The 15,936-nt window shown below is 52.1% G+C and overlaps 2 protein-coding genes and 1 non-coding gene across 3 annotated transcripts; 2 read left to right on the forward strand and 1 right to left on the reverse strand.

Moving 5' to 3' along the window:
- Window positions 1–161: 161 nt before the first annotated feature.
- On the reverse strand, window positions 162–8,461 carry Emg1 (EMG1 N1-specific pseudouridine methyltransferase). The gene is made up of 6 exons (XM_006992052.4): window positions 8,189–8,461; window positions 1,514–1,615; window positions 1,281–1,422; window positions 892–950; window positions 670–819; window positions 162–441 (listed from the first exon to the last, which is right to left on the reverse strand). The coding sequence occupies exons 1-6, from the start codon at window positions 8,354–8,356 to the stop codon at window positions 328–330; spliced, it is 735 nt and encodes a 244-aa protein (XP_006992114.2). The 5' UTR covers window positions 8,357–8,461; the 3' UTR covers window positions 162–327.
- Window positions 8,462–8,560: 99 nt separating this feature from the next.
- On the forward strand, window positions 8,561–12,548 carry Phb2 (prohibitin 2). Its single transcript, XM_006992053.4, has 8 exons — window positions 8,561–8,875; window positions 9,042–9,126; window positions 9,417–9,496; window positions 10,324–10,508; window positions 11,176–11,305; window positions 11,389–11,492; window positions 11,907–11,984; window positions 12,391–12,548. Exons 1-8 carry the CDS (start codon window positions 8,749–8,751, stop codon window positions 12,469–12,471), a joined length of 870 nt encoding a protein of 289 aa, XP_006992115.2. The 5' UTR covers window positions 8,561–8,748; the 3' UTR covers window positions 12,472–12,548.
- Window positions 11,559–11,816, forward strand: LOC121828437 (small nucleolar RNA U89). The gene has a single exon (XR_006070906.2). It is a non-coding gene; the product is annotated as a small nucleolar RNA U89 (small nucleolar RNA).
- Window positions 12,549–15,936: the final 3,388 nt, after the last annotated feature.

Below are 15,936 nucleotides of genomic sequence, written 5' to 3' on the forward strand. Positions count from 1 at the left end.
TGTTCTCTGTGCTCGCTGAAGCTGAGGTCATCAGGGTGTCTTTGAGAACAGAATCTAGGAAATCAGGACTCCTACCTTCAAAGTCCGGAACACCAGACACCAAGGGGGAGAGTTTACACCACCACGCACTGCTGAGTTTAAGAACCCTCAAAACAACCAGGTTTGCAAAAAAGAGAAAAGCACAGTCTTTATAGGAAAGAAAACAAATCCAGTCTGGCTGCCCACTCTGCCATCTTGGCACAGAAGATTATCTTCCAACAGACACCTTAGGAGTCAACAGACACAATGCCAAGAGTCCTCCTGTCTGAGAACTAGGCTCCGCTGTTCTCAGATGATGCCCCACACTTCTTCAAAGGCTGTGGTAAGTTTGGCACAGGTGAGGGCAGCAGACAGTGGGTAGTTGCTGATGGACACCATCTTCTCTGTGTACTCCACACTGACCTGAGGAGAGAAGGAGCTGGTCAGGCAGGTCCTACCCTACAGCAGTGCCATAGCCCTCGAGAACACGTGCTGGGTCAGGAATGCAGCTGCGATGTGTTTTCTAGCTCTGTTCATACCCTGTACTCCCTGATTGGTGAGGACAAGGAGCTTTAATATGCTAACTGCTCATGGAATCCAGCACTGAGTTTCAGCTCCATGAAGAACCTAAGGACTGAGCCCAGACTGTACCTTGCCATGGGCAAAGGCCCCCACCACGAAAACAATTGGGTCACTCCTGGGCACCAGCTCTCGCACATCACTGACGTCTGCCATGGAAAAGGAAGTGCCGATTTTCATACAGCCAACTGGGAAGTGGTCAGACACTGGATTCTTAATTACCTAAGAGAAAAAGCAAAGTCAGCCCCAGAAGCAGCCAGCCCCAGAACCTACCGACAGGTTTCCCCAGCTTACCTTCAAAAGCTTCTGAGGGCCATCAGCTGCTCGGACACTGAGTTTGTGTAAAAGCTGAACTAGGAAGGAAAAGAACAAGAGTTCAGGAGTGGGAAGAAACCGCATTCTTCTGCCCAGTGATCTGTGCGGAACCCTCGGGGAAACTGGGCTGATGTCCTTTCCATCCATACTGTAGCCTAAGATGTCACAAACACTGTGACCAGCTCAAATGGCTTTATTCCCCCACAGTAACCTAAGAGAGCAGGGGAGCTGAATTTCCATGGATGTGGAAAACTACCAGGGGCTATCCTGGCAGGGGCTCCCCACTGCTGAAGGACTGAGGATGTGACTCCCCCTTTCCTCTCCACTCTGCCAAGTGCATTCAGAACTTAAGTCCTACGGCTTCTCACCCATGAGGCCACAAAAGCGGTCAAAGGTCCTAGGAATCCGCGTCTGGGGGTTCACTTCAATCAGTACATTCTTCTGTGTGTGTATATAAACCTGGAGCAAGCCAGCTCGGTTCAGGGGGCTGTCCATCAGCATCAGTAAGCTCTGAGAAAGGGAGACAGCGAGGCACAGTGAAGCCTAGAAGACAGCCTGCCTCTGTAGACAGCACAGAGGGTCATTAGCTCTCCCCAGTTACCTGGTGGGCGATGTCTGGTCTGACTTCCCCTGGGTCCCGTCCATTCTTCAACAACATGGACTTGTGCTTGTCACAGTTGAGTAGCTCGTAAGTTTTCCCTACCTGAAGAACAGAACACGATGAGAGCAACAGGAAAGCTGTTAGCTACCTGGTAGTTCTCAAAGGCTGCTCCCCGAACAAGTTCAAGCCCACTCGGACCTCGGCCAGAAAGCTTCTCAGGGGACTGCCATATGGCCACGTTAGCTTTATCTGTTAGAGACAGATACACAGTCAGCTACCTTACAGCCAAAAAGGGGGGCACAGGCCACACAGTCAGCTACCTTACAGCCAAAAAGGGGGGGGCACAGGCCACACAGTCAGCTACCTGACAGCCAAAGGGGGGGCACAGGTCACACCACATTTGAGGGTTTTTGTTTATTTGTTTTGTTTTTTTCAAGACAGGGTTTCTCTGTGTAGTTTTGCTGCCTGTCCTGGATCTCACTGTTGAGTTTTTAAGGTCTGTGGCTATCAGGCAAAGTCACAGAAGTTCTAGAATCAGACAGGAATTCACGAACAAGACTCAGCACATACATATTGCTGGAAAATGCCAGCCTGGGATACAGCAGGACCCTGCCTCAGACCACTGAGAAAAAACAGGCGGACCATAGCTCAGTGGCCGAGGGGTGAGCAGGGCCCTGATTTCATCCCCAGCACCACAAACTAAAAACATAGGAAAAGTTGGAATGAAAATGGGGAGGCATGCCGGGCGGTGGTGGCGCATGCCTTTAATCCCAGCACTCAGGGGGTAGAGGCAGGCGGATCTCTGTGAGTTCGAGGCCAGCCTGGTCTACAGAGCAAGTTCCAGGACAGGTTCCAAACTTCACAGAGAAACCCGTCTGGGGGAAAAAAAATGGGGAGGTGCTGGAGGACTAGGATTAGAAATGAAATTGCCTTGTAACCCAAGAATCCTCTCAGGCAAAGAGCCAAGAATTCTAGTGTCAGAGGAACGTGACACCTGAGAAATGTCCTGACAAGTTTATGCATCTCATAAAAGGGGCAAGTGAGGGCTGCTGAGGGCTGGGTTCTGAAATAACTGTCATTTGCAATTTCAAATCTCAAGGGATATTAGGATGGTCAGTAAGACCAAGTCTAAATCTAGCTGGAGAGAGCTCAGCAGACAAGGGTACTTGCCACCAAGCCCAAAGATCTAAGTTCAACTCCTGTGACTCATGTGGTGAAAGGGGGGACCAATGAGTTGTCCTATGACCTCCACACACGCCCAAGTACACGTACACACACACACACACACACACATATGCAAAAAGAAGTCTATAAACATGGCTTTGGAGATGGGTCAGCAGGTAAAGGCACCTGCTGCCAAGCCTGATATGCGATCACTGCCCAGAACCCACGTGATAGGAGAGAACCTACCCTCAGTTGTCAGTGAATGAACACACACACACACACACACTGTTATGTACAAACACAGCTTTGAAAGGCTGTGTATCACTAGAACTTTTTATGTCTAGAGACAAAGTGATGATACATTTCAGAATCCTGGGGGATGTTGAGTCTGGAGATGAACTGAGTAGTATGAGAGAGGACTCAGTGATTTCCATGTCAGGTGGGCTCCATCTCCGGGGGTCTGAAAACCCTGGCCTCCAAGGGCACCCAAACACATGTGGTACACACACACATGCACAGTTACAAATAAATAGTTTCTATTTATTTAATTTTATGTACATGTGTACCTACATGTATGTCTGTGTACCATGAGCATGCGGTGCCAGTGGAAGCTAAAAGAAGGCGCTGGATCCCCTGAAACTAGAGTTAATATGTGACCCACCATGTGGGTACTGGGAATTGCACCTGGTCTTTCGGAAGAACCAGTGTTCTTAACTGCTGAGCCATTCATTTCTCCAGCCCCACATAAATCTTAAAAAACAAAACAAAACTGTCAGAGTAGGGGCCGAAGAGGTGGCTTGGTGATAAGAGCTTGCTTTGCTCTTGCCGAGGACCGAGTTCAGTCCCCAGCACCCACACAGTGGCTCACAGTCTTCTGTATCTCCTGTAACTCCTGCTCCAGGAGATCTGGCTGACTGACCTGCTCAGGCCCCTGAACACGTAGTACACATAAGCTCACGCAGGCATACACATAAACAGAAACAAATCTTCAAGACTAAGTCCTTAGGACACCCTTACTCATAGAAGAGAACGGTCCAATTTCAATCCATTAGGATGATAAAACTGGAGGTTTTGTTTTACATGTGTGAGTATTTGGCCTGCATATATCCAGATGCACCATGTGCATGCCTGGTATCTGTAGAGGTCAAAGGAAGGCATCAGATCCCTTGGCACTGGAGTTAGATGTTGGTGAGCTGTCAAGCGGGTGCTGGGAACTGAACTTGGATCCTCTGTAAGAACAAGTGCTCAACCACTGAGCCATCTCTCCAGGCCCAGGTTTTCTTTTAATGAACCACAAAAGGAAAAACCAAAGTGTTTGACTTACAGTCAATTGTGATGATGGTCTAGGAAACGTGAGTATGCACTGGTCTGAAAACCACAAACTAGAGGGATCAGGATGAAAACCATTGCTAACATTAGATACAGGAGGAATTTTGAAGTCTGAGCTCATAGAAACACAGTAAACAATCACATGACTCTACAAGCTATGATGAACAGAAATGATTTGTTAGTAGGTCAACAGGAAGTATATAGGAGGCAGTCCACCTCTCTAAACTCTGTGTGTGTGTGTGTGTGTGTGTGTGTGTGTGTGTGTGTGTAGGATACATGTACATGTGAAGGACAGAGGTTGATGCCTGGTGTCTTCCTCCATCCTTCTTTTCTGAGACAGTGTTCCTTATTGAACCTCAGCTCACTAATTCAGCTAGGCTGGCAGGCCATCAAGCCTTAAGGATTCACCTGTCTGTCCAATGCTAGGATTACAAACTGAGTTGGGCCTTTTTCTTTTTCTTCCCCCTTTTTTTTTTTTTTTGAGACAGGGCCTCTCTATGTAGCCTTGGCTGTCCTAGAACTTGCTTTGTAGGCCAGGCTGTCCTCAAACTCAGAGATCTGCCTCCCTGTCTGTCTCAAAGTGCTGGGACTAAAGACACACAAGAGCAAGCCCAGCATGGACTGGGCTTTCTACGTAGGTGCGGGGTTAGAACTCGGGTTCCTGTGTTTGCATGGCAAGCAGTCCACTAACTAAGCCACCTGCCCGGCCTGCGATGTAGCCCAGCCTGCGATGCAGCAGTTCCTTGGTCTAACCACTAGTAAGAACATCACAAATGGGATGTGGGAGCTCACACCTGTAATCCCAGCATTCAGGAGGTCACCAGATGCCAGGCCAGCATGAGGTAGAGGGTGAGACCCTGTCTCAACAAGCAACAGCAATAACAATAATTAGCTGGGCATGGTAGCCTGTGCCTACAATTCCAGCGTCAGGAACCTAAGGCAAAGGCTGGCCAGTTCTAGACTGGTCTAGAGTATATTGTTAAGACCCTGTCTCAAGCCGAGCAGTGGTGGCGCACGCCTTTAATCCCAGCACTCGGGAGCCAGAGGCAGGCGGATCTCTGTGAGTTCGAGGCCAGCCCGGGCTACAGAGTGAGTTTCAGGACAGGCACCAAGAAACCCTGTCTCAAAAAACCAAAGGAAAAAAACAAACAAAAAAAGACCCTGTCTCAAAACAACAATGAACTAAGTAGGATACAAAGACCACCATAAGGAGAATGTGCAGTTAATAACATTCAGTGGCCTTAAGATATAAGAGAACCCAATGCTTTCAAAGAACTTAAAGGAGGGCTGGAGAGACGGCTCAGCAGTTAGGAGCACTGGGCCTTCCAGAGGACCCGGCTCATTCCCAGATCCCACATTATGGCTCCTAACTGTCTGTAACTCCAATTCCAGGGGACCTAACAACTTCTAGGCTCTCCGGGTATCAGGCATGCACATGGTACACAGACACACATGCAGGCAAACACCCACACACATAAAATAGTTTTGTTTTGAGACAGGGTTTCTCTGTGTAGCTTTGGAGCCCTTCCTGGAACTCACTCTGTAGCTCAGGCTGGTCTTGAACTCACAGAGATCCTCCTGCCTCTGCTTCCTATGTGCTGGGACTAAAGGCATGTGCTACCACCCACCACCGCCCAATAAAATAGTTTTTTTTTGTTTTTTTTTTTTGGTTTTTCAAGACAGAAACGGTTTCTCTGTGTAGCTTTGCACCTTTCCTGGAACTCACTTGGTAGCTCAGGCTGGCCTCGAACTCACAGAGATCCGCGTGGCTCTGCCTCCCGAGTGCTGGGATTAAAGGCGTGCGCCACCACCGCCCAGCTCCAATAAAATAGTTTTTAAAAGAATTTAAAGGAATGCCTTTAATCCCAGCACTTGGGAGGCAGAGGCAGGCAGGCAGATCTCTATGAGTTCGAGGCCAGCCTGGTTCCAGGACAGCCTCAAAGCTACAGAGAAACCCTATCTTGAAGAAGAAAAACAAGACAAACAAACAAAAAACTTAAAGGAGGCTAGAGTGTAAGAATACATGGAAAGAGTGGCCAAAAACAACAGGGGTGGGCTGGGAAAAAGACAACAGCCCGATGAGGCAGGCTGTCATCCCAACCACTCAGGAGTCCGAAACGGGAGGGCCACAAATTCAAGGTCAACCAGAGCTACAGAGTCAAGACTAAACTTGGCAACAAAGTGAGTCCCTATACATCAAAATTAAAATGAAGAGACTGGGGATATAGTTCAGTGATAGGACACCTGTTTTGTATAGCCAAAGCCCTGAGTTCAACCCCCAGTACTGAAGGGGAGAAAAAAGAAAAAGATAATACAGGCTGATGAAAATCTCAGCCACCTTTGAAATATCACTGGTGATAACCTGGCCTGAAATTCTTGTAGAATATACTCTACGGATATTTTTAATACATATTTTTGTTGGCTTTTTTGAAACAGGGTCTCTACATAGCCCTGGCTGTCTTGGAACTCACTATGCAGACCTAGCTGGCCTTGAACTAAGAGATCTATCTACCTCTGCCTCCCAAGTGCTGGGATTAAAGGCATGTACCACCATGCCCAGCTATATGTTTTTTTAATTTTGTGTTTGGGTGTTTTGCCTGTATATATGTATGCACATCACATGGGTACAGTGCCTTCAGAGACCAAAAGGTCATCAGATCCCCTGGACCTGGAGTTACAACTGGGAGCCACAATGTGGTGCTGGGAACCAAACCTAGGTGCTCTGTAAGAGTACGTGCTCTTAACCACTGAGCCACCTCTCCAGCCTTGCTCTACGAATCTTAATTGGCCATACCCATTTTGACTAATCAGTAAGTAACCTGAAGTAATTTATTTCAAGTACCAGACATCCTAAACAAATACTAACTCCTTTACTCCTTCCAACCATTACAATTAAGTGAACTCGGGGTTTGGGATTTAGCTCAGTGGTAGAGCCCTGGGTTCAGTCCTCAGCTCAGGGGGCAAGGAGCAATTAAGTGAACTCATTTGCCTACCTATGTCACAAAACTGGTATACAGAAGGACTAGAACCCAGGCAGTCGGGTGTATCTACATTCTCAAATACGGAAGGTTTTGCAAATTACCATTATTATGGGATTGCTAGCTTGATAATGTCAAAATTAACACTAACAGCCGAGTATAGTGGCGCACCCCTTTAATCCCAGCGCTCATAAGGCAGAGGCAGGCGGATCTCTGTGAGTTCCAGGCCAGCCAGAGCCACACAGTGAGACCCTGTCTATAATAATAATAACTGGCTGCTCTTGCAGAGGATGCAGGTTCAATTCCCAGCACCCACATGGCAGCTCACAACTGCCTGTAACACCAGTTCCAGGGGATCTGGCATCCAGGCACAGACATACATGTAGGCAAAACACCAATGCACATAAGTAAATAAATCTTTAAAAAATGATGGTGATGATGATAGGCAGTCACTTTGGGAGGAATATATAAAAGCTTATAGTTAGGCTGGAAATATCGATTACTGAAGAAAGTAAAAAAAAAGGTTTTCAGCCCAGTATGGTGGCACACACCTTTAATCCCAGCACTTGGGAGGCAGAGGCACACGGGTCTCTGTGAGTTCAAGGCCAACCTGGTCTACAAAGTGAGTTCCAGGACAGGCTCCAAAGCTACAGAGAAATCCCGTCTCGAAAAACAAACAAAAAAAGTAAAACAAATCTTTAAAAGGTGTATGTGTGTGTGTGTGAAAACACTGCACAAAGTGTTAAGACAGGCACTGTTCATTTTATTACTCAGAGAAATGAATGATAGGTTAAAAAAATAAAAGACGAAGGCTTATTAAAAAATTGATCCAGACACTTCAAGATAAGCAGAAATACAGGAGAGCTGATAGTAGGAACCCTTTTAACAGAGCAGAATATCAAATCCTTAGCAATAAAGGATGAGGAAGTCATGGGTCTTTGGGACGTGGGAGACATCAATAGATAATGCTTCCCCTCGCTTTACATTTTACATCAAAGACTCCTTGATAAATCAACTAAAAGCAAGGGTGCGAGGGCTGAAGAGCACAATAAAATATTGCCAACCCGGGCTTTCAACACGCCGCAAAACTAGGTCATCCTTCAAAAGCAAATTCCACTGCTCAGTTTTTTCCACCCATTCTGTGTCCCTGGTCCCCACGGAATCTGACCGAGCAATTTACTACTTCCACACTCTTCCAAACTACCTTGACTGTCTCCAGACTGGCCCCTTCCAGCACCACAATGAGCCTACGGCCTCCGCTCTTGCTTCCTGCCCCGAGCCGGGGCCTCTTAGGCGGCGCGTTATCCCAGTCCTCTTCCTGCCCTGCAAAACGCCGTTCACGAGGTTGCAAGCCACCGCTGGGCGCAGCCATCTTGCCAGCAGACCGGAAGTTGCGCTGACGTCCTCAAACTCACAACTTCGCGTTCGTCCTCACGGCCAACTTCCTCCTTAGCTGCCATTTTGAAAGCGGGCGCTTGGAAATGGCGACACCTGTCGTCCCGAACTACCGAAGCCTCCCGAGGAGGGCAGGCCCCCGGAGGAGGCGGGACTTCCGGGTGCGCTTTTACCGTGCGCGGAGTTCGGGTCGGCCTGAGCAAAGGGGGCGGGTTCGGCAGGGAGCGCACTTCCGGTGCCCTTTCTGCCGCGAGTCCCACGGCCCCCGATCCTCGTGTGCAGGGCGAGGTCCGTAAACTGGGGTGGGGGTAGAAGCTGGCGGGCACCCCCTCCTGACCGCCGGTGCCGCCGCCTGCAGGAGGATCAGACATGGCCCAGAACTTAAAGGACCTAGCGGGACGCCTGCCCGCCGGGCCTCGGGGCATGGGCACGGCGCTGAAGCTGCTGCTGGGGGCCGGGGCCGTGGCCTATGGCGTCCGCGAATCCGTGTTCACCGGTGAGCAGCCTCCTCCCTGCGCTGGCCGGCCCCCAGCCCCTCGGGCCTGCCTCCCCAGGGTGTCCGCGCCCTCCTGCCCCCTCATCCCCGTCCCACCTGCACCGACCCGTAACTTTGATCAGCGGCTGGCTGATTGATTCCCGCCCCCCCACACCTCTCTCCACAGTGGAAGGTGGTCATAGAGCCATCTTCTTTAACCGGATCGGCGGCGTGCAGCAGGACACCATCCTGGCCGAAGGACTCCACTTCAGGTAATGGCGGGTAGAGCGAACGGGCCCTGACCCTTCACCCTTGACGGCTGTAGCCAGACTTACAACAGGATTCGGCGCTGCTTTCTCCCTTCCTCACCCCCCGCTCCTAGGACACTAGGTGCTCCGAAACTCCAGCAGTGCATACAGGGCTGTTCTCCAAAGGGAAAAGAGAGTCTCCTTGTCTGTGGTCATGGGGAGGAGCAGGCCCAAAGACGAGTGGTGAGGGGAAACGGGGCAAAATGAGGGAAGCTGCAGCTCCCCAATTCCTGTCCCTGACCTCTCCTCTCCAGGATCCCCTGGTTCCAGTACCCCATCATCTATGACATTCGGGCCAGACCCCGAAAGATCTCCTCCCCCACAGGTTCCAAAGGTAAGTATGGGCGACTGGGAGCCGCGTGGCCCGTGGGGACACAAGTAAACACAAGGTGAGCCTGGCGAGGCCACCAGAAATGGCAGCGTGTCTGAGACCTTGGTGTCTGCATCTTCCAAAGAGCATGCCTCGTGGCTTGAGACAGTACGTTCCAGCACTGGGTGTGCTTGCACGTTTGAACGTTACTTTGTGCCCAGCAAAAACCGAGTCGGAGAGCTGCCTTTCTTTCTGATCTCGCTCGCTCCCCAGATCCAAGCCTTTTTAAGGCCCTTTACTGCTGGCTTGTTGGTTACATCTGCAGTGCACCTTGCTCTGGAGAAACTGTCCCCACGCCTCACTAGCCGTTTCCTTGTAGAGCATTCTTAGAAGCCCTGCCTTTGAGATTCCCCCGGCCCCCGCCTCATTCACATGTACACACAGAGGCAAGTAGCCCACAGTAATGTGCTTCTTTGTGCTGTTTTTTGGTGTGTGTTGTTTATTCATTCACTAAGCCGTAGGCCTTGGAAATAAAAAAAAAAAATCTACAATTCTGGTTCTCAAGTCCTTAGAGTCTAGGGGGAGACCCATGGTTGTGGTGGTGCCCAAACTGGAGGTTGCACCAAGTCCACTAGCAAAAAATTAGGAGTCAGCGGTACCAGCTGAAGGCCTGTAGAGAAGACTTCACAGTAAACGAGGATCTGTTTCCCGTTATCACCTCTGCCCTGTTGACATACTGTCTCCTCTCCCCAGAGGAGTGCTAGGCATGGTGGGAAACACTCCTGGGAGAAAGTGCTTGGAGAAGGGGAATTCGTTTGGCCTTAACCGGTCACTGCTGGCTTCTCCCTCAGACCTGCAGATGGTGAACATTTCCCTGCGGGTACTGTCTCGACCCAATGCCCAGGAGCTCCCCAGCATGTACCAGCGCTTAGGGCTAGACTATGAGGAGCGAGTCCTGCCGTCCATTGTCAACGAGGTGCTCAAGAGCGTGGTGGCCAAGTTCAACGCCTCGCAGCTGATCACCCAGCGGGCTCAGGTCTGATTCCTATCACTGTCTGCATCACAGCGTGTCTCCCCTTGGTCCAGGGTCCTACAAAAGGGCCTTTTGTAGAAAGAGAAGGATATGAGGGGGCGAGCGGAGCTGGTAGTGCAGTTGGCGAGGGCTTGCCTAGCACACACATGCCCTGCGTTTAATCCTAAGCATTATTTAAACCAGGTGTGGCACGTGCTTGTAATCCCAGCACTCCAGAGGTAGCGGCAAGAGGATCAGACGTTTAGGGTTAACCTTGGCTGCAGAGCCGGTTTGACGTGGGAAAGCTGTACTGATTGTCACTCTGGGAAATGAGGAGAAACAACTGCAGAACCCGATACCAGTCAGTGTTAAGGAGGAGGCGTAGAAAACAATACGATATGGTCTTACCCACACCTCTAAAGCAGTTCTTTCCTGGCTTGGCAGGAAGCTAAGCAGATATATGTTGCATGGGAAAACGGGAAGGTTGGGGTCGGTGTGACGTGGGGTCGGTGACGTGGGGCGGTCATGCCACCCTTCTGGTGCTGCCTCGTCTGTCACATGGAGACACTGAGCCAGGTTTTTTCTAGGGAATGTCTGAGGACTTCAGATGGTCACAGCAATACTGCCTTCCCTCCAGTTCTCTGACCCCCTGAAGCCTCCCCTTCCCTCCCCTCTCCACCCTGGCCCACAGGTGTCCCTGTTGATCCGGAGAGAGCTGACGGAGCGTGCCAAGGACTTCAGCCTCATTCTGGACGATGTGGCTATCACCGAACTGAGCTTTAGCCGCGAGTACACAGCTGCTGTAGAAGCCAAACAAGTGGGTGAGTCCGCGGGGGAGTGATCAGTGGGCTTCCGGGCTGGGAGAAGGGGGGCTGCACGTGCTTGAATTCTTACCGCCCCACAGCCCAGCAAGAAGCCCAGCGGGCCCAGTTTTTGGTGGAAAAGGCCAAGCAGGAACAACGGCAGAAGATCGTGCAGGCCGAGGGGGAGGCCGAGGCTGCCAAGATGATATCCTTCTGTTGCAGAGAGCTTGGCCGGCCCCTGGGACGCCCCGTTTCCACCCTCCCTCGTGGGCCGACTGATGAGACTAAGGCGAATGCGACTCTGCCTACTGACCCTTGGCTTCTAGGGGTGGGGAGGGGTGACTGGTGAGATCTGAAATCTTGGTGGGGGTACCTGAGGCCTGACTCCCCGCTGTAAGGCCGGATCAAGAGCACCGCTGGCCTTGCCTTCACGTCTGCTGCCACCAGTTCTTGGCAGCATTCTACAGGGAGGCCCACAGGGGGTAGCCAAAGTGTGAGTAGCCATGTGAGCGCAACCTTGAATCTGACAGCCCCGAGGACTCTGAGGAGGCGGGGGAGATGGGTGCTGCGGCAGACATCATAGCCTGGCCTAGATGAACCCTTAACCCTGTCTGCTTACCTTGGAGAAGCACTGAGCAAAAATCCCGGCTACATCAAGCTCCGAAAGATCCGGGCCGCCCAGAACATCTCTAAGACGGTGAGAGGAAGGAAGGCCTCACTCTCTCTCCCAGGGCTGCCCATTGAGATGGAACGTATTCAGTTATACGCGCGCGCGCGCGCACACACACACACACACACACACACACACACACACACACACACACACACACACACACACAGTCACACAATAGGATTACAACCTGACCTGAGTCTCTACTTGAACAACTTCCTTGGGCCCCTTCCTCCCCCAGAGTGACTCCCCCCGCTTTGTGTCTCTGGCTGTTACAGAAGTATAACCAAGGCTTCTCACTGCTTGGATCTCTGCACTAGAGCAGGGGCCTCTTGTTCATTACTGTGTCTTCCACTGGGTGGGCCACTGAGTCACAGGGATGAGACTTGAGGCCTCCCTCTCCTAACACAGACATCCATTCCCTGTCCTGTAGATCGCCACCTCACAGAACCGCATCTATCTGACAGCCGACAACCTCGTGCTGAATCTCCAGGATGAAAGCTTTACTCGGTAAGAGGTGCCACTGTGCAGAGAACAGAGCATCTACATTTGCTACTCTGGCTCTGGAATCCATTACAATAGTCATGGGGCCCTTGACAGTTTCTCTGAGAACACCAGAGTCAGAAAAGTGGGTGTGTCTGTCTGGTTGGCAGTTCCTGTTAGATCCTCTAAGACTGACTTTATGAAAGAAAATGTGATTTCTTGTGTAAAAGGCACTTTATTTATAAATATTTGAGTGAAAAGTGATAAGTGACGGTGTTCCGTGTTCTTGAGAACCTGGATGCTGCTTCCCTGGTAATGTAAGTGTCAGGACCACAGAAATAGTGACCAAAAGAGCAGTCGTCATGGGGGCTGGGAGATAGAAGGGTCTAGAGCAGCTGGAGCCTGAAGCTGACTAATCATCTTTATCTCTCCTTTCTGTTTTCTGTTGACTCCATGCCGTGCTGGCTGCAGGGGAAGGTAAGTGATTGCGTCCTTGCTGCGGGGTCCTGGGGGCCACCTGCTCCCTGGAGCTGTCTCTAGACCTCACCTCCCCACAGTCAGACCTTCATTTACGTCCCCCATAATATGAACGTTTCCCCTTTGTTCTACAGTGACAGCCTCATTAAGGCCAAGAAATGAGTTGTGGACGTCAGGAACTCCGCCAGCAGAGGAGTGGATGCATTTCTCATCCAGTTGTGAGGAGCCGGCCAGGGAGGTCAAGCACAGCCCACCCTGACCCAAGCATCATGTGATGGATTTCTCTGTACTCGTCCTCTTGGATTAAGGAAGACTGAAGACCAACCCTTTCAGAGGACTTTTCTTCCTCCTTGTATTGGCCTGAGGGAGGGGGGAGACAGTGTGATTTCTCAGTGACTTCCTACAGTGTTGTCCCTTCCCCAGAGTGGGGGAGATAACCAACATCCCAGAAGTTCTCAATAAAATTTTTATTAAACCGAAGCCAGCCAAGGTTTTGCATCTGAGTGGGTTAGACAGGCTGCACTCTGGGTCTCTGCCAGCAGATGGCACACGCAGTCTGGCCTGTAGAGTTCCGGCTCCGCTCTGCTAGGTCCTCAGAGCCTACTGGCTCCAAAACAGACCGTGAGCGGGGAGCAGGAGACCCCAGCCAAAGGCCCGACGGCACCCTTCGTGTCTCTCAAATGAACCAGCTGGTTTAAGAACCTCTTTTTTAAAGCTGCAGCAGCTGTGGCATTGCTGAGCCAAACTAAAAATTTGATGACCCCAACGGGAGCTGCTTCCTTGGTTACCAGCTTCTGCGCAGCTATGGGGAGATCATGTGTGTTCCTCCTGAGGGCCTCAGTGTTCCAAAGCCCAGGGGACTGGTGCGCTGTTCCTCGGTTACCAGGTACCATGAGCTATTTGCACGTAGGGTTCTCCCCACGGAGGTGGATTTCCCACCCCCACAGCCCTGGAGCCCAACTGAACAAGGACCTAGTTTTCCACATATTACCTCATTCTGAAGACTACCTCTCGAGCACTGGAAAGTTAAGCCATTGCTCATACGTGTAGCTCACCTTTGCTATCTTTTTTCCTTCCGGGTAGATAAATATGTGAAACGATAAAAAAAATTCAGTAGGAGAAGGGGTGAACCTCAAGTGGACTAGAGGGTGCCGCAAAACTTCGGCTCCCTGGGCTCTCAAAGGAAGCGGATGGGTCTCTCCTGAGGTCTAGGAAGAGCCAGGCCAATGAGCCTGAATCATATTTCCCACCGACACCCGTGTTCCCAGGGCGGAAGGACAATGGAAGTGACCATGGACACAGTGTGTCTCCAAACCCTGCTGCTGCTCTGGAGGCAGCCATTTTGTCTCTTTCCCATTGTTCTCCTTTGCCAAGTGACTCACACATCCACACCCCATCCAGAAGGTTAAAGGTCAGCTTGTTGGTCTGGTGCCCTCCATGGTCTTCAAGGCTCCGAGAAGGTCACTGCTGAGGGAACCGACCCGGGGGCCATCTTTACCAGACAGTGTTAGGAACCTCATAACTTCAATCACCCAACACTGCGCTGGAAGATGGACCCAGAGCCGGCCTGCAGAAAACCAGACCACAGCTGATCGACGGCTGGAGCGAAGCCGAAGCCGCTGCGGGCCGGCTGGCTTGGGGCCTCTTGAGGGCGCAGACAATGCCAAGGCCAAAGTCGGCTTCAGGTAGGTCCTGGATCTACCAGATGACAAATCACACTGGGCTGGAGGAGGGGCTGGGGCCATTGTGTTCCTCCAGTGGGCGAACGGCCAAGGGAGAACCGTTTCTGCAGCTCCCCTAACTCAGGAGAAGGGGCTCTCAGGGTATGTGAGGGAGCAAGGACTTGACTACCGGATCGGGGCCAGGGGGCCTGAAGCAATGGACGCCGCTGACACGGGACAGGGGCCTCCATCATTACCCGGCAGTATTAGAGACTCCCAACCAGCACCCAAACACTGCTGGGTAAGACGAGGGCCCCTACCCAACCGGTCCATCTCCAAGATCCGTCCTGGCTAAGCCCGGGCACCCTGGGGAGAAGCCACAGAGCTCTGGCTCCCATCCCCCACCTCCGCGTCACTTGGGACACTTCCGGGTGAGCCTTGCTGCTCAAACCAGGCGTACCCTGAGTTGCCCATCACCCAAGCCAAAACCAGCTTCAGCAGCCCCCCTCAGCCCCCCGCTGTCCGCCTGGGGGCCAGTCCCCTGCCTCTCCACCGCCCGCCCCTGCCCCCCGCACACACCAATTCACTGCGCTCTGCAGTTGCTAGCGCGGCCCCAGGACCCCGGGATCGGTGGCCTTTTACCTGGCGCCAGACCCGCCTGATCCCCAGAGTGGTGCAGAAGGAAGGAAGGGGCATCAAGGCCCCGGATTCAAGCGCCTGGAGCCCGCCTGGCCTCCACTCTTCCTCTTCCTTCTTCACCTGCCTGGCAGCACTGGCGCCTCACCTGGGCCCCGCCCGCCTGCTGCCCTGCGCACAGGTGTGTCCTCCTGCCATAGGCTGCCCCCCTTCCGCCTTAACTCCTTCCCTCCCAGCACCGGCCCTGGGCACCTCCTCTTGAGGCCTGGCCACCCTGCCAGGCCTCCCGCCCTTTCTGGCGGCCTTTCTTCTCCTGCCTCGTCTTTCCCTGATTCTAGAGGAGTAAAGGGAGAGGCCATCTTTGGATCCCCTTCCAGCGGCTCCTTCCCCAAGCTAAAAGCCCTCTCCTCCGAGGTCGCCAACCCTGCCCTCGGGCCGAGTCAGAAGATCCTCCCTGAGGTCAGTGTGGGGTCAGGCCGGCAGGCATTGGTCTGTGGCCCCGTCCAGTGCTAAGCCGGACTTGGACAACCCCTTGAGAGCTGGGAAGGGCGGAAGCCCCACCATACCTGTGGGTCTCCCTAGCCTCTGCAGCGCGCCCCCGGATCTTTGGTTTTACCCTGATGCTGGAGTGTCTGTCGGGCCAAAAGGCCCAGCCCCCACCTGGTGAGGAAAGCGGGGACCTGCTCTAGCCCTACATTTGCTATGCCCTTGAGGGCTGATGC

The sequence above is a fragment of the Peromyscus maniculatus genome, chromosome 3, assembly GCF_049852395.1.
Source record: "Peromyscus maniculatus bairdii isolate BWxNUB_F1_BW_parent chromosome 3, HU_Pman_BW_mat_3.1, whole genome shotgun sequence".
NCBI classification, from domain to species: Eukaryota; Metazoa; Chordata; class Mammalia; order Rodentia; family Cricetidae; genus Peromyscus; species Peromyscus maniculatus.